At 54.2% G+C, this 17,746-nt stretch overlaps 1 protein-coding gene across 8 annotated transcripts in view; it reads left to right on the top strand.

The window, feature by feature from the left end:
- The window catches only part of KIF17 (kinesin family member 17), a 53,692-nt gene that overhangs the window by 3,466 nt on the left and 32,480 nt on the right, over positions 1 to 17,746 (top strand). For 5 of the 8 annotated variants that reach the window (XM_024250862.2, XM_024250865.2, XM_054546886.2 and 2 more), the window contains exons 3-6: positions 982 to 1,083; positions 4,295 to 4,484; positions 9,430 to 9,882; positions 15,805 to 15,914. In XM_024250862.2, coding sequence (XP_024106630.1) covers positions 982 to 1,083; positions 4,295 to 4,484; positions 9,430 to 9,882; positions 15,805 to 15,914 — 855 coding nt within the window. The remainder of the gene's footprint in view (positions 1 to 981; positions 1,084 to 4,294; positions 4,485 to 9,429; positions 9,883 to 15,804; positions 15,915 to 17,746) is intronic. The other 3 variants (XM_054546887.1, XM_063719793.1, XM_054546888.2) reach the window with 1 other exon arrangement.

The raw sequence follows: 17,746 nt of genomic DNA on the forward strand, positions 1-17,746 counted from the left end.
ACAGGCATCAGCCACCGTGCTTTTTCTTTGTTTGTTTTTGTTTTTGAGATGGAGTCTTGCTCTTTCGCCCAGGCTGGAGTGCAAGGGCGCGATCTTGGCTCACTGCAACCTCTGCCTCCCGGGTTCAAGCAATTCTCATGCCTCAGCCTCCTAAGTAGCTGGGATTACAGGTGTCCACCACCATGCCCAGCTAATTTTTTTTTTTTTTTTTTTGAGACGGAGTCTCGCTCTGTTGTCCAGGCTGGAGTGCAGTGGTGCGATCTCAGCTCACTGCAAGGTCCACCTCCTGGGTTCACGCCATTCTCCTGCCTCAGCCTCCCGAGTAGCTGGGACTACAGGCATCCGCCACCAAGCCCGGCTAATTTTTTGTATTTTTAGTAGCGATGGGGTTTCACTGTGCTAGCCAGGATGATCTCGATTTTCTGACCTCGTGATCTGCCTGCCTCGGCCTCCCAAAGTGCTGGGATTGCAGGCGTGAGCCACCGCGCTTGGCCTAGCTAATTTTTGTATTTTTAGTACAGACGGGGGTTTCACCTTGTTGGTCAGGCTGGTCTCGAACTCCTGACCTCAGGTGATCCAACCACCTAGGCCTCCGAAAGTGCTGGGATTACAGGCATGAGCAGTGCCCGGCCCTGTTTTTTTTGTTTTGTTTTGTTTGTTTTTTGTTTGTTTGTTTTTGTTTTAACCTGAATAACAAGGAGGCCTCTGTTTCCTTTCCCATGAGGCTTGTAGACAGAGCATTAGACGGCAATATGAAGATTATGCAACTCAAAGAGGCCTGAGTGCCCACCAAGCTGGAGACAGGAGAGAGCTTGCCAGGAGGGCCGGCAGGGCGGGTTGGGTTGGAGACTCCTCTTGCCCCGACATCCCTTCTCCTCCCATGATGTCCTGGTGGCAGAGAGCCCAGGGCCCAGGGTCAGACCTGGCAGCAGGTGGACTTGGAGCTCTGATGTCTACGTTCTTTCTGTGTACTCCCTGCAGTGTGCAGAGAACACCAAGTTCCTGGTCCGGGCCTCCTACCTGGAGATCTACAATGAAGATGTCCGGGACCTCCTTGGGGCTGACACCAAGCAGAAGCTGGAGGTGGGTGCAGACCCAGTGTGGGTGGGTGGGGCTGGTAGGGGGGAGGTTGGCATTGGTGCTGCTCCCTCAGAAATATGGGCAAGTGTCCTGAGGGTGCCGGCACTGGAAGACTAGAGTCGGGACTTTTTTTTTTTTTAATATAAAAAAAATTTTTGTAGGCAGGGTGCAGTGGCTTTTGCCCATAATCCTAACACTTTGGGAGGCCAAAGTGGGCAGATCACTTGAGGTCAGGAGTTCGAGACCAGCCTGGCCAACATGGTGAAAACCCATCTCTACTAAAAATACAAAAACTAGCTGGGCGTGGTGGTACATGCCTATAGTCCCAGCTACTGGGGAGGCTAAGGCAGGAGAATCACTTGAACCTGGGAGGTAGAGGTTGCAGTGAGCTGAGATTGTGCCACTGCACTCCAGCCTGGGCAACACAGTGAGACTCCGTCTCAAAATATATATCTATATTTTATCTATATATTACATAATATGTCTACATTTTATCTATATATATATAGATAAATATATATCTATATCATATATATATATGACAAGGTCTCACTGCGTTGCCTAGGCTGGCCTCGAACTCTTGGCCTTGAGCCTTCCACATCAGCGCCCCCAGTAGCTGGGACTACAGGCATGCACCACCACATTCACCCAGCCACTTGGTGTTTTTTATGCAGGAGCCTCCAGCCTCCCACCTAGAGTTTTTCTACTGCGTTCCCTCTCCTAGTGCAGCTGAATCATAGCTCAGCCCCCAGACAGGGAAGCAGAGACAGGAGGCAACAGAGGGTGTTGCTCCCACATGTCAGCCCCAGAAGGCCAGCCTGTGGAGTTAGGGCACTCTGGACCCCTGCAAACCTTTTGCTAACCTGCACTGGAGCAGCAGGGAGCCCTCCTCCCCTTCCTCACTACCCTGGACCCTAGAAAGGCCTCAGTTACCCCGGCCTAGAGGGGCTGAAGGCTGGCAGCTGCTCACACTTGCTGCAGCTGAGCCATGGGCCTCAGGCCTATTGAACCAGCTGCCTTGGGGGCTGCAGTAACAGATGCGCTTGCTGAAACACACTCCGGAGGTCACCGGGCTTTAGACACGCTCCCTCGTGGAGGATGTGCAGATGGCTCTCATGTAAACCTCCTGGCAGTCCAGGAGGAGGCACCATTCTTATCCCTTAACAACAGATGAGGAAACTGAGGCTCCATGTGCCTAAGTAAGACCAACCCAAGGACACACAGTCAGTAAAGAGTGGCGATGGGATTTGAACCCGGGGGCTCCACAGCACACACAGTTAACCCGTGCTTAACACAGGCCCGATCGTGGTTGTAATCAGAGGTTATTACATCACCTAAGGCCAGCAAGAGGTTTGGGGAAGCAGAGTTCTATCCTCTCCCCCTAGCCACTGTAAACTACCATCACAGAACCCAGCCTTGAACTGCCTGATCTGGTGAGGCCTGAGGGGGCCTCTCCAGTGGGTTCTCCCCACCCATGTCCCGGCAAAGTGTCAAGGGCTCCCCTCCCCGTGGCAGCGATGGACACATTCCTGCCATGCTCCCGTCTCTCATCCTTGCTGCATCCCAGCTGGTTGCCATGGTGACCCGGCTCTGGCCTCCGCAGCAGAGATGAGCAGTTACCAAGGAGCCTGGTGCGCGGCTGAGCGCTGTCACTCAGCGCCTCCCCAGGCATCGGGGGTGGAGTGGGGTTGGGAGCGCGGTGGGGGGGGACCCCTGAGGCCATCACAAGTTTGGGAGCAGGGAGCCTTCCTGGGCTGGAAAATATCGTAGCGGGAGACCCCTTGGGTGAAGGGTTGTCTCCTAGGGTTGCTCAAGCCCGAGATGGCGACCTCATCCTCTTTGTAACTGAGCCTCCGCTGAGTACCCGCAGAACTGTTTTTTAGATCTGTTCTCTTCCTAATCCTCATAATAATCTTGTAGAAATAGGAGTTATCATCCCCATTTTATGGAAGAGAAAATTGAGGCCTAGAGAGGCATATTAACCTCCCCAACCAGCAAGCCACAGAATGACGAGGTGCCCTCAGGCCACACGCGGCTCCGTCCTCTGGGCTCCCTCCTCACAGCTGCCGCCTGGGCCAAGACCCGCCCTCTGTCATCTCAAGCCTCAGCCACTGCAGGGTGCTCTGGCCTCTCTCTGTGCCCTGACCCTGGAGCCTTCCATCAGCTGTGACCCCACTAACAGCTGTGACCTTCACCTTCTCCTTTCTGGGTGTCAGTTACTCCTCTATTCCATGAAGCCCAGTCCCTTGGTGGGGCTTGGCTGTTTCTCCACACTTCAGCAGATAGGACCAGCTGTGCCTCGCCCCGACCCCCACCCACGCCTCTCCCACAGCAGGGGCCTGAGCCCACCTGGGACCCCCCTAGAGCTGCTGGGAGCAAAGCAGCTGAGCCTCCTGTGGCTCGGACCCGCAGGGCCACTTGGCAGACAAATGCCTTTTGTCCTTATTCATTCTGCTCTTGTGCCAGAGTGGTTTTATTTCCTCTCACACTTGAAAAATACTGTGTTTCACAGCTCTGTGTCCGCAACAAAATGACTTTGCTGCCTGGAAAGCCAGCAGGGAGCCATCAGATAAATTAATTTACTGCTGCCATCGCCCTGAGGGCTGGGGGCCTCTGGGCTGTGAGCCTGCGGGGTTCTGGGAAGCCAGTGGCCTCATCTGAGATCTGAGGGTTTGGGGATATTCCTGTTGTTCTAGAGCCACGGCAGAGGGGATCTGGAGCCTTAGCAACAGGCAAAGGGAGACAGCACTCAGGGCTCATGGGTGACGACAGGCTCAGCCCCTGGGATCTGAAGCTCCCTGAAGGAAAACCGCCTTTGTAATCATAGCACTAACAACAACAGCACAGACAGTGGCTGGCATCTATGGGGCACTTAGGTGCTGGCACCATGCTAAGCATTGTGTGTGCCTTATTTTACGGATTCCTCCCCATATCCTATGAGATAGCTGTCTCATGCCCATTTTACAGATGTGGAAACTGAGGCTTAGGTTGTCATTGGCTGAAGGTCCCACAGCAAGTAGGAGGCAGGGGTAGGTCTGAGGCTGGCTGGGCCTGGAACGCACCCCTCCCTGTGACAGGCACGTGAGGTGCCAGCCTGCACTGGAGGAGGGCGAGGGCGGTCTGGATGGGGCCCTTCTCTCTGGTTCCTTGACCATCCCTGGTCCTAACCCTTGGAGGCTGGAGGTTCCGCCCCTGACTGTTCCTCCTCCCTCAGCTGAAGGAGCACCCAGAGAAGGGCGTGTACGTGAAGGGGCTGTCCATGCACACAGTGCACAGCGTGGCCCAGTGTGAGCACATCATGGAGACCGGCTGGAAGAACCGCTCGGTCGGCTACACGCTGATGAACAAGGATTCCTCACGCTCGCACTCCATCTTCACCATCAGCATCGAGATGTCTGCCGTGGGTATGTGAGGCCACTGTGGGGGGCGGGAGGACAGATGACCCAGCCACACTACCACTCCCACTAGCCAAGGCACGCCACTTCTCGGGGCCGCAGGAGCCCCTGGAAAGTGGGAAGAGATGCTCTAACAGCCTGGAGGAAACCCAAGAGGACCCTTGGGATGCTGGGACCCGTGTTCCCAGGATAAACAGCAGCAATGACAGTAACACTGGGAGCCAACATTGAGCACTTACTGTGTGCCAGACAATTTTTATTTATTTGTTTTTTGAGACAAGGTCTCACTCTGTCACCCAGGCTGGAGTACAGTGGTGATCTTGGCTCACTGCAACCTCCGCCTCCCAGGCTCGGGTGATCTTCCCACCTCAGCCTCCTGAGCAGCTGGGACTACAGGCACACTACCATGCCTGGCTAATTTTTTGTAGAGATGGGGTCTTGCTGTCTTGCCCAGGTTGGTCTTGAACTCCTGAGCTCAAGCAATACTCCCGCCTTGGCCTCCCAAAGTGCTAGGATTACAGGCATGAGCCACTGCACCCGGCCAGTGTGCCAGGCAATGTGTGTGCATTATCTCACTTACTCCTACAGCACTCCCATGAGGTGGATACTGAATCATCCCCATTTTACAAAGGAAGAAATCGAGGTCACACAACTAGGAACTAGTGTCAGAGCCTGGCTTCTATCCTGGGGTCTTCCTCTGGAGTGTGTGTCACTCCAACCTTGTGGATTCTCCTCTCCCTCTGTAACGTTCTCTACTCCTCAGTCATCTCATTATTATTTTTTTCTGGAAATGCTGCTGAGAAAGCGAAGAGGAAGGAAAGAAACCCATGTTTATTTGGGGGCCCCTGTTGGCCATCTGCAGTGCTAAACCCTTTATACCCTTCGTTCCATTTAAATCCCACGACAGTCTTAGAGACAGGCACTAGAATCCTCATTTTATAGATGAGGAAACAGAGGCTCTGAGAGGTAAAGTGATTTGCTTGTTCAAGGTCTCACTGCTGCTAATTGGTGGAGCTGGGATTTGAACCAGGGTCTCCCTGATGTCTGGGTTTTCCCACGAATACTGCAGCTGCCTCCAAGTTGTGGTCCATCATGACTAGAACTCCAGAGAGCAGTGGAGCAGGAGGTGGCCTCAGCCCAACTGGGAACATAATTCTGGAGAGATCCCTGACTCAGGGATCAGGGTCAGGAATTAGCTGGGTGTGATGGTACATGCCTGTAGTCCCAGCTACTTGGGAGGCTGAGGTGAGAGGATTGGTTGAGCCCGGAAGACCGAGGGTGCAGTGATCTGAGATCGCACCACTGCACTACCCAGGGTCAAGGCCTGGGTAGATGGAACCTCCTGGACACATTGCCCAGCTGGTGTGGTGACCTGGCCTTGGGCCAAGCCCCAGTGCTTGCTTGGGTATGAGGCCATGAGTCTGAGTGTCCCGGGGATGCTGATATGGGGAGGGTTGGGACCAGAGTGGTCACAGCCTCAATGCTGCAGTTCAGGGAGGGGCAGAGACCAGGACAACTGAGGACAGATCAGGAGGCAGGAGGAGGGAGCAGGTTTAGGGGGCACCTGTTGGTCTTTGCAGGAGGGTTTGAAGGATGAGGCAGGCTGGTTGCACATTCACCTTATAAAATAATGTGAGCTCAGTGATGACAGTAAGAAAGTAGGGAATGGTAGGGAACAGTTACTCATAGTTCTGACACCTCAACACCACTAACATTTAAGCATTATATTAATATATAATAATTATTTATATTTATAATATAATTCTTTATATTATATGTTTATATATAAATATATATATAATATATATACATATATATTTTTATTTTATATACACACACACACACACACACACACACACACACACATATACACATTGTTTTTTTGTTTTTGTTTTTGTTTTTGAGACAGCTCTGTTGCCCAGGCTGGAGTGCAGTGGTACAATCTCAGATCACTGCAACCTTGGTCTCCCAGGCTCAACCAATCCTCCCACCTCAGCCTCCCAAGTAGCTTGGAACTACAGGCATGCACCACCACACCCAGCTAATTTTTATGTTTTGTAGAGACAGGATCTCACCATGTTGCCCAGGCTGGTCTCGAACTCCTGGACTCAAGCAATCCACCTCAGCCTCCCAAACTGCTGGGATTACAGACATGAGCCACTGCGCCCAGCCCGTATTTTCTTTTGATCCTTTTTTTCCTATGAATGTTTTAAACACAACCGAAATCTTACGCCATGTAGGTTTCCCTGGTTTCATCTCCCTTGCTGTCACTAAGCATTCTGCACGTTACTGTCACCGTGTCTTCTTGACCATATGTGGTGGCCTGGCTCATGCCATTTTCCAACCGGTCCTTGACAAGTGGTTTCCAGTTTCCCAGTGCTGGAAGTCATGCCATGATGGACATCTGTGTGCACAAAGCTTTTTCTCATCTGAGAGTCATTTCCTCAGACTTGCTTCCCTGGAATGGAGTCCTGGAGCAAAGATAACAAATGCGGTTAAGGCTCCTGGTCCGTTCTGCAAAGAGCTTCCCAAAGGGGCAGCACCAAGTTCCTTCCTGTCTTTTTTTGAGAGGCAGAGTCTCACTCTGCCACCTAGGCTGGAGCGCAGTGGTGCAATCATAGTTCATTGTAGCCTTGAACTTCTGGGCTCAAGCATCCCTCCCACCTCAGCCTCCTGAGTAGCTGGGACAACAGGCACACGACACTATACACCCAGCCGTTTTTGGTGTTGTTTTTGTTTGTTTGTTTTCTTTTTTTTTCTTTTCTTTCTTTCTTTCTTTTTTTTTGAGACAGGATTTTATTTTGCTGCCCAGGCTAGAATGCGGTGGCGTGATCACAGCTCACTGCAACCTTAACCTCCTAGGCTCAGGTGATCATCCCACCTCAGCCTCTGAAGTAGCTGAGACCACAGGCATGCACCACCACACCCAGCTAATTTTTATATTTTTTTTGTAGAGACAGGGTTTCGCCATGTTTCCCAGGCTGGTCTCGAACTCCTGGGATCAAGCAATACTCCCGTCTCCCAGAGTGCTGGGATTACAGGTGTGAGCTACTGCCCCTGGCCTGTTGTTGTTGTTGAGGCAGAATCTTGCTCTGTCGCCCAGGCTGAAGTGCGGTGTCACAATCTCGGCTCACTGCAACCTTTGTCTCCCAGGTTCAAGCAATTCTCGTGCCTCAGCCTCCCGAGTAGCTGGGATTACAGGCATGTGCCACCACGCCCGGCTAATTTTTGTATTTTTAGTAGATACAAGGTTTCACCATGTTGGCCAGGCTGGTCTTGAACTCCTGACCTCAGGTGATCCGCCTGCCTTGGCCTCCCAAAGTGCTGAGATTACAGGCATGAGCCACTGCACGCAGCCTGTTGTTTTTTAACAGCTTAAAGAACCAGCTGGCTATGAATGCGCTGTCTGTTTACTTTACTTCTCCAGACCACCAACCTGTCAACTAAAGAAAAATCAGCAAGGCTGGGCACTGTGGCTCATGCCTGTAATCCCAGCACTTTGGGAGGCCAAGGCAGGATGATCACTTGAGGCCAGCAGTTCAAGACCAGCCTGGGCAACATAGGGACACCCCATCTCTAAAAAGAAAGAAATTAGCCAGGCATGGTGATGTACGCCTTCAGTCCCAGCTACTAGGGAGACTGAAGCAGGAGGATTGCTTGAGCCTGGGAGTTCGAGGCTGTATTGAGCTAGGATTGCACCACTGCACTCCAGCCTGGGCGACAGAGTGAGACCCTGTCCCAAAGGAAAAAAAAAAAAAGAGACATCCTACTGAGGATTATAGACTGAGGCCTACAGCCCAGAGCGGCTCTGTCAGTATTTCAGTTCACAGTTTATATACAGGTGGTGAAGACTCAGCACCTGCAGAATCACATCTGACTTGCTCAGAATCACGTCAAGGTTTGGGTGCAAGAGCACATCTGGTGATAGATTCCAGAGGCTTCCTCACGAACCCCGGCAGACATTATCTCATGTGTAAGAAAAGGCATGGCCTAGGATCTGTCTTTAAGTGATGTGGTGACTCGGTGAGAGACATGGGCGACCGTAGACTCCATCCTGTTTTGTCTTCAAAGCGTGTCTGTGGAGCTCTGCACAGCTCTGCGCGTCGGCACGGAGGCAGCGGCTTTGTGAGCTGATTATGCTGGCAAGTGGAAAAGAGCAAACGTGGCTTCTAACATCTGCCGCTTTGTCTCACAAACCATAATGGGGAACCATTGTTAGTCTCATTTTGTTGATGTGGGGAATTGAGAATCTGGGAGGTAGGTGGCTCTGCTACTGCACAGACGGACTGCCCTCCTCCCAGGGCACTGACAAGCAGATACTATCTGGGCCGTCTCCAACCAGGGCCCTGCGCTCACGTGGGGCTGAGGGGTGGGAGGATGCTCCTGTCCCTTAGATGGGAAGTTGGAGGCGAGAAGACAGAGGGGAGGAAACTTTCTCCTGGGGACCCAGCCCTCTCGCCTACACAGCCCTCTGCACCTACACAGCAAGGAGAAGACAGGACTGGGTTGGGAACCGGGTCTGGGAGTCTCCAAAGCAGATGTTTTCTGCGTTGAATGACATCACTCCCTGGTGATCCAGCCACACCCCTGCCCTTCTCTACCTTTGACCTTGCAGGAAGCCTTTGGGAGCTGCTGTGGCAGCCAGAGGCCCTACTGCACTCAGAATGGTCTGCAACTCCAGGCCCTGCTCCTGGAGACAGCCTGCCCTGGGTTCTGATGGTGGCTATAGCTCTTAGCAGCTGTGTGACCTTGGGCAAGTTCCATGCCCTCTCTGAGCCTCAGTCTATGCATCCGTAAGATGAGCCCAATAATAGCACCTGCTTCCTGGGGCTCCTGTGCAGCTGAGGGGAAACCCTCGGTGGGTGGGCATTGAGCACCCAGTGCCTGGCACTGATTGCCCTTGATACATAGGGCTCACCCAAGGCCCTTGCCACTTTGCCTGGTCTGTGTGTAGATGAGCGGGGCAAGGACCACCTCCGAGCGGGCAAGCTGAACCTGGTGGACCTGGCGGGCAGCGAGCGGCAGTCCAAGACTGGGGCCACGGGCGAGCGGCTCAAAGAGGCCACCAAGATCAACCTGTCACTCTCGGCACTGGGCAATGTCATCTCTGCTCTGGTGGACGGGCGCTGTAAGCACATCCCCTACCGTGACTCGAAGCTGACGCGGCTGCTGCAGGACTCGCTGGGCGGCAACACCAAGACGCTGATGGTGGCCTGCCTGTCGCCTGCGGACAACAACTATGACGAGACACTCAGCACACTGCGCTATGCCAACCGGGCCAAGAACATCAGGAACAAGCCGCGCATCAATGAGGACCCCAAGGATGCGCTGCTTCGCGAGTACCAGGAGGAGATCAAGAAGCTCAAGGCCATCCTGACACAGCAGATGAGCCCTGGCAGCCTGTCAGGTGGGACCACATTGGGGTAGTGGCGAGAGGGCTGGGTCCCCAGGAGAAAGTTTCCTCCCCTCTGTCTTCTCGCCTCCAACTTCCCATCTAAAGGACGGGAGCATCCTCCCACCCCTCAGCCCCACGTGAGCGCAGGGCCCTGGTTGGAGACGGCCCAGATAGTATCTGCTTGTCAGTGCCCTGGGAGGAGGGCAGTCCGTCTGGCCTGTCCCATCTGACGCAGGTTGTCGCCCACTCCCCGCCTCTCCTCTGCTCATCCATTATCCCCTCCCCGACCCCCACCACACCCCCCACCACACCCCTGTCTGCTGCTGTCTGTGGCATTGTCGCAATGTGTGTTCGCTGCTCAGCAGCTGGCAACTCACTCCCCATGGCCACACCTGTTCCTCGCAGGCACCTTGTTACTGCAGCTTTTGCGCCCCGGCATTTGCCTGTCACCTGGCAGGTGGAAATCCACACCTGGAGCATTGGCCTGAAGGGGCTTTGGAACTGAAGGACTCTTTTTTTTTTGAGACGGAGTCTCGCTCTGTCGCCCAGGCTGGAGTGCAGTGGTGCAATCTCGGCTCATTGCAACCTCTGCCTCCCGGGTTCACGCCATTCTCCTGCCTCAGCCTTCTGAGTAGCTGTGAAGGACTCTTAAGATTTTCTTATCTCAGAAGCTCTTGGGGAAGGGAACACAAAATGCTTGGGTCTGTCTGTCCATTCATCCCCCTCCCACCCACCTTCCTCTCCATCTATTCATTCTACACACACCCATTCACCTACCCACTCATCCACCCATCTACCCATCCTCCCATTTACCTATTCATCCACCCGCCTTTTCATCCATCTACCCACCTTCCCACCCACCCCATTACTTATTCATCTGGACACTCACCCATCCATCCACCCACTCACCCACCTATACATCTATCCATCCGTCCATCCATCCATCCATCCATCCATCCTTCCATCTACCCATCCCTCCCTCCATTCCATCAATCCATTTCTTCCTTCCATCCATCCATCTACACAGCCAGCCACCCACCCACCCATTCATCCATCAATCCATTCACTGACCCTTCCTTCCTTTCTTCCATCCATTCATCTGTCATCCATCCATGCATCCATGCATCCATTGATCCTTCCTTCCTTCCATCCATTTGTCCATGCATCCATCCATTCATCGATCCTCCTTTCATCCACTCATCTATTCATCCAGAGATCCTTTCTTCCTTTTTTCCTTCCATCCTTCCATCTCCCATCCATCCATCCATCCATCCATCTCCATCCTTCTATCTACCTACCTACCCATCTTCCATTCATTTTATCTACCCATCCATTCACCCATTCTAATCACCCACCCCATCCACCCTGCCATCCATATACCCACCCATTCATTCACTCCATCCTATCATCCATTCTTTTATCTATTTTTCCACTCACCTACCCATCTATCCATTCAAGGTTCCCTGAGCTGCTCCTCTGTGTGTGGACCCGTGCTGGGTACTGGATACACAGAGATGAATCAGATGCAGGCTGTGCCTCGTGGGGTACCTAATCTCCTGAGGAAGAAGGACACTCCAGTGGACCATCACATGCAATGAGATACACTCTAGGGCAGTCAGCTGTACAGGGCAGAAAGGAGTGCATGGTCAGCCAGGTCTATCTGTGGGTGGGATAAGGTCAGTGAGGGAAGTCGTCCCGGAGGAGGCAGTAATTGAGCAGAGTCTTGGAAGAGGAGAAATTTCCCTGTTAGGATGAAAGTGTCCAGTGTGTGCAGAGATGCATAAAACTCTAAGGTGCATTTGGGGAACTACAAAGCCCTCTGCTGGCTGCCTTGGGCATAGGGGTGATGGGAGGTGGTCAGGCAGGACTGGGGTGGAGAGGGCCTTGAACACCATTGCAAGGCATTCCACCTCAGCCATCTGCCTTCCTCCTCTTTCCCTACTCCTCACCCCACCCTACTCACCCCCAAGATTGGTAAGGGGGAAGACAAGAATGGTGAAGGTACCAGGAGGGAGTGGGGGAGGCTCGGCCCGTGACCCCCACACCCAGCAGCTAACACCTGTGCTGTCCTTCCAGTGGTGACGGAGGCAGCCCCCAGGGTAGAGGCTGTTAGCATCCCTTCTCCCTGGAGGAGGAGCAAGGAACCCAGCCAGCAGAGTGACTGGGGTGGTGCTGGGTGGATAGCTGAGAGCTGAGCAGTTATCACCGGCTCCCTCCCAGCTCCTCGGACAAGGAACTCAGCCACTGAGAACCTCAGTCTCTTCATCTGTAAAGGGGACATCATAGTGACCCCTGCCTTGTGTGTGCTGTGAGGCAACTGGGAAAATTGCCTGAGGTCATGCATGTGTGGGCTCAGCACGAGGCCTGGCACGGTGGGCTCCAGAGACAGCGCGTGCTGCCTTCACTTTGGAGCCGGGTCTTGAGACCAGGCGTGCCTGACCCAAAGCTCCCTGTGTTTGCCCCTGCCAGGACTCATTTTAGACATTTCCCCCTTAGCCCTGGTTCTCCCTCTAGCATATCCCTCCTTTTCCCTTTCAACAAAACTTGAAACATCTGTCTACTTTTACCGGTCCCAGTCTCTCTCCCTCCGCTTTCTCTTGCCCCTACCCAGGCAGGCCCTGTCCTGGCCCACTGATGCTGTCCTTGTCACCGATGGCCTCCTGTTGTGGAGCCCAGTGACTGTCCTGGGGCAGGCCTCACCTTGCCGTCTCAGCACCCGTTGGCTCAGCAGACCCCCTCCCTTCATGAGACCTTTGCTTCCTACATGCCCTCTGCCCTGGCTCCCCGGATGCCTCTGCCCTGGCTCCCTGGATGCCTCCCCACCCGCCTCTCCTCAGTTCCCAGGGGCGAGTCCTCCCTGCTCCCTGGCCTCCTAACCCTGGGCTGTCCCGGGCCAGTCCTCTGCTGTCCTCTGTCTGCACTCGCTACTAAGGTGGCTTCGCTTGGGTTATCACCACCTCTGCACTCCTGACTTCCCAAGTGCACCCCGCAGCCTGGCCATGCAATTTGTGTTTGTGTCTTTTTTTTTTTGAGACGGAATCTTGCTCTGTCGCCCAGGCTGGAGTGCAGTGGCGTGATCTCGGCTCACTGCAACCTCCGCCTCCCGGGTTCAAGCGATTCTCCTGCCTCAGCCTCCCAAGTAGCTGGGACTACAGGCACGCACCACCATGCCCAGCTAGTTTTTTGTATTTTTAGTAGAGATGGGGTTTTACCGTGTTAGCCAGGATGGTCTCGATCAGAACCTTGTGATTCGCCCGCCTCAGCCTCCCAAAGTGCTGAGATTACAGGCGTGAGCCACCTCGCCTGTCCTCGTGTCTTAATTTATAAAGGTGACTGGGTGACAGCACAGAGATCCGTGCCACTGAAAGGAAAGCTCATCGTGACTCACAGTGCTCCTGGAAACCCGGGGTCAGGCACACACACGGGGAAGCACTAGCATCGGTCTGGAGGGAGAAGGGAGTGGGGGCTCGGGCCACAGCCTTTACTGAGCTTCCTGTGGGAAACGCACAGCAGGGCCTGGGAGGCAGGTTGGGACCAGCTGATTTGAATAATTCTGGTGGGCTTTGGGGTCGAGGGGCTGTTCCTGGTTGTCTTTGCCTGGCCCTGGGTCTGTTCAGGGCAGGGGGAATCTTGGCTTGGTGTGAGAGTTACATACAGCAGGTGGCTTGGGGTGTGGACTCGGGCTCAGCTGGTTTATATACCAAAGATGGACTCACTGACTCGTGGTTTACAGTTTCTAGGAATTAGCTTGCCCTGAAGGGCAGTCTAACCCTGCCCAGCAAGTCCCTCAAGATAACAGAACATCATGCAATGTAGAAAAAAAGTAAAACATACTATACCGTGTCCTCTGAATTCCAGACTTGAATCTGTAGCTGTGTAATAAGCATTTCAAACCCAACATGTCCCACTGTCAACTCGATGGGCCCCCAAATCTGCTAGGCGTGCAGCTACCCCCAACAGCTGACGGCGGCAACTCAGGTGTTCAAACCAGGCACTTTGGGGTCGCCCTGGCTTCTCACGTTCTCTCAAATCTACATCCAGTTGGTCAGCAGATCCTGCCGTCTCCACCTTCAAAACTGGCTACAGCCTGGCCGGGCACAGTGGTTCACGCCTGTAATCCTAGTACTTTGGGAGGCTGAGGTGGGCAGATCACTTGAGGTCAGGAGTTCGAGACCAGCCTGGCCAACATAGTGAAACCCCATCTCTACTAAAATAGAAAATACTAGCCAGGCATAGTGGTGCACACCTGTAGTCGCAGCTACTCGGGAGGCTGAGGCAGGAGAATCACTTGAACCTGGGAGAGGGAGGTTGCAGTGAGCCGAGATCACACGATTGCATCTAGCCTAGGCGACAGAGCAAAGACCCCGTCTCAAAAAACAAAACAAACAAACAAAAAAACTGGCTACAGCCTGTTCACTGCTGCCCTCCAGACTGAGTTTCTGCACGCCCCCCCAACGGGTCTCCTAGTGCCTACCCTGCGCAGCAGCCAGGGAGAGCCTGTTCAAATGCGAGGCCTGTGACTGCCCTGTGCACACCTGCCTCGTTCAACCCAGAGTCACAGCCAAAGCCCTCACCAGGCCCTCCACAGCTCTCACAATCTGGCATTATCCCTCTTGGACTTCTCCTCCTGTCCTGCCCATCACTCCCTCCCCTCCAGCCACACTGGCCTCCTGGCTGGGCCAGGAACAGTGCAGTCTCACAATCGCCTCAGGGCCCTTGCACTCACCGCTCCCCCTGTCTAGCAAGCTCCCCCTGTCTAGCAAGCTCCTCCTGTACCCGCCCTCTCCTCGCTGCTTCCTTCATGCCTTGACTAAAAGGCCTTCAATAAATAAGCTATTTATTTATTTATTTTTGAGACGGAGTCTCACTCTTTCCCCCAGGCTGGAGTGCAATGGCACCATCTCAGCTCACTGCAACCTCCACCCACCCGGTTCACCAATTCTCCTGCCTCAGCCTCCCGAGTAGCTGGGATTACAGGCTCCCGCCACCATGCCTGGCTAATTTTTGTATTTTTTGGTAGAGACGGGGTTTTACTATGTTGGCTGTTGGCTGGGCTTTTCTTGAACTCCTGACCTCAAGTGATCCGCCCGCCTCGGCCTCCCAAAGTGCTGGGGTTACAGATATGAGACACTGTGCCCAGCCTAACACACTATTTAAATGGCAACTTGGGCCGGGCAAGGCAGCTCACACCTGTAATCCCAGCACTTTGGCAGGCCGAGATGAGAAGATTGTTTGATCCCAGGAGTTTGAGACCAGCCTGGACAACATGGCGAGACCCCATCTCTACAAAAAATAAAAGAAGATTAGCTGGGTGTGGTGGTGTGTGCCTGTAGTCCCAGCTACTCGGGAGGCTCAGGTGGGAGGATCATTTGAGCCCAGGAATTTGAGGCTTCAGTGAGTTATAATCCCACCACTGCACTCCGGCTTGGGTGGCAGAGCAAGACCCTGTCTTGATAAATATATAAGTAAATAAATTGCAACCCTTCTAGCTGCTTCTAACTCCCAAGCACCCTCCGTACTTGCTTTTTCTTCTCAGTACACATCACCTTGTAACGTGTTACCCATTTTGCTTATTTATTTTGATGGGAGGTGCTTAGGCAGGGCTGGAGTGGAGAGGGCCTCGAACACCACCACGAGGCATTTCACCTTGTCCATCTACTTTTCTCCTCTTTTTCCCAGTGGAAAACTCGGCGTGGGTATGGAGTTTTGTCTTTGTTCAATGCCGCATCCTCAGAGTCTAGAACGTCGGTCGAGGTGCTCCATAAATATTTGTTGGATGACTAACAGCCTTTTACATGGAGATGTGTTTGAAATAAGCTCAATACTTTAAAGTCTTTTTGAATGACCATGAGGTCATCTTTTTATAGATTTCTGCTTAGTTCCTGCACACTATGTGCCCCTCGTCCTGGCTGCTAATTTCTGTTTCTCCCCCAGCCCTGCTGTCCAGGCAGGTGCCCCCAGACCCTGTGCAGGTGGAGGAGAAGCTGTTGCCCCTACCTGTGATCCAGCATGACATGGAGGCAGAGAAGCAGCTGATCCGGGAGGTGAGACCCAAGCGGGTGGGAACATGGAGAAGGGGCAGGCAGGTGGGGCCCAGAGGGAAGGGCAGGGCTGCCGCTGGGGTCCAACGCGATATCACCGTACCTTCACCATGGGTTTGGTTCTGAGAAAGTTGAAGCTCAAAGAGATGCCAGGACTTGTCCAAGGTCACACAGCAAAGAGTCTGAGCCAGGATTTGAACTTGAGTTCTTGACTCCAGACTGCAGTCAATGCCGCCTTAGGGCCTGCATGGCCTCCAGGGGCGTGGTCTCCCCTCCGTTTTGAAGGAAGGGGTGCCTGTGCATTGATGGAAGCAGAAAAGGCATCCCTGGCTGTGGAAATGGCCTGTGCAGAGGCGAGGCAGTCAGGGTGGGGAGGAGTCTGTCCCCCAGCAGCCGACGACAAGTCTGAGAGTCAGACAGCCCGTTTGACCAGCAGGTGAGTGTGGTGTTGGCCTCCTGGAAAAAGCTGTCACCTGGGGCACCTGGGTCTTCTCATCTGAGTGCCTCCCAACATCCCTGGGAAGCAGCGGGTCAGATGATGCCCCTGATTCCCAGAGGCGGAGCTGATCCCCAGAGCGGGACTTTCACAGCCAGGCGGGGGCCCCCCTACTCCTGCCTTTGGCTCCATCCCTGACTCTGTTGGTTTCCAGAGATTCCCGCCTAAATGCTGCATCCTGAGACCTGAGCATGCCGTGGAGTTTGACATATGGCAGTCCCTTTATTCATTTATTTATTTACTTATTTATTTTTGAGACAGCGTCTTGTTGTCACCCAGGCTGGAGTGCAGTGGTGCAATCTCAACTCACTGCACCTTCAAACTCCCTGGCTCAGGTGCTCCTCCCACCTCAGCTTCCCAAGTAGCTGGGACCACAGGTGCATGTCATTACGCCTGGCTAATTTTTAAATTTTTTTGTAGAGATGGGGTCTCTATGTTGCCTAGGCTGGTCTTGAACTCCTGGGCTCAAGCGATCCTCCCACCTCAGCCTCCCAAAGTGTTGGGATTACAGGCGTGAGCCACTGCGCCGGGCCTGATAGTCCCTTTAGAGCCCTGGCTTTTCCTGATGTGGAATCTGATGCCAGGCAGGACGAGCTATCCAGGGGCTGGGCCTGGGTGTGTCTGCTGCCGGACCCCTGCCACTCAACTACCACCTCCCACTGGGGTCCGCCCTCAGGCCCCGGAAGCCCCTGTTGGGCTGTGGGTACCTGGAGCCCAGCCTCTGGGGCAGACAGGAGAAGGACTGTGGGGGTCTCAGTCCTGTGGGCCGGAGGCCTGGGAGAAATCCACCCAAGAGCCTCGGGTGCTGCACGTGACGGGCGGGGCCTGTGCTGTTTGGGGAGAGGCTCGATGGTGCCCCCAGTGGACGCCGTCCGCCCCTGCAGGCTCTGGAGCTCGGCAGCCGGCACTGCCTTTCTCCCTCCACTGCCGTTTCCAGCCCGGGTGTCAGGTCCCTTCCTGTAGCTCTGGGGAGGCTCCCGGGGAGGCTTTAGCAAGGAGGGGACCTGGGGGATGGCTGAGCTCAGACAAGCCCGCAGAAACCAGAGAAGTCAGCCTGCTGTTGTTCGGAGTGGGCATGGAGTCACACAGCGGGGCTCGGAGGCTGGGAGTCACACACGGAGTCGCAGCCCGCGGGGCTCTGGTCACAGATGGAGGGGTGGGGCGGGCTGTGCAGGACGGGGACGGAGGCTTCCTTTCCCGGAAGCCCGGTGGGGCCGGCGGCCCCGGCTGTTCAGTAAGTAGGGCACTGCCTCCCCCTGGTGGTCACCAGGGAGAAGCGACGCCGTTCCTGGCGGGCCCCTGGAGTGCCACGGATAGGGGTGCCTTCTGCCCTGGGGAT

Source organism: Pongo abelii, chromosome 1 (assembly GCF_028885655.2).
Source record: "Pongo abelii isolate AG06213 chromosome 1, NHGRI_mPonAbe1-v2.0_pri, whole genome shotgun sequence".
Taxonomy (NCBI): Eukaryota; Metazoa; Chordata; class Mammalia; order Primates; family Hominidae; genus Pongo; species Pongo abelii.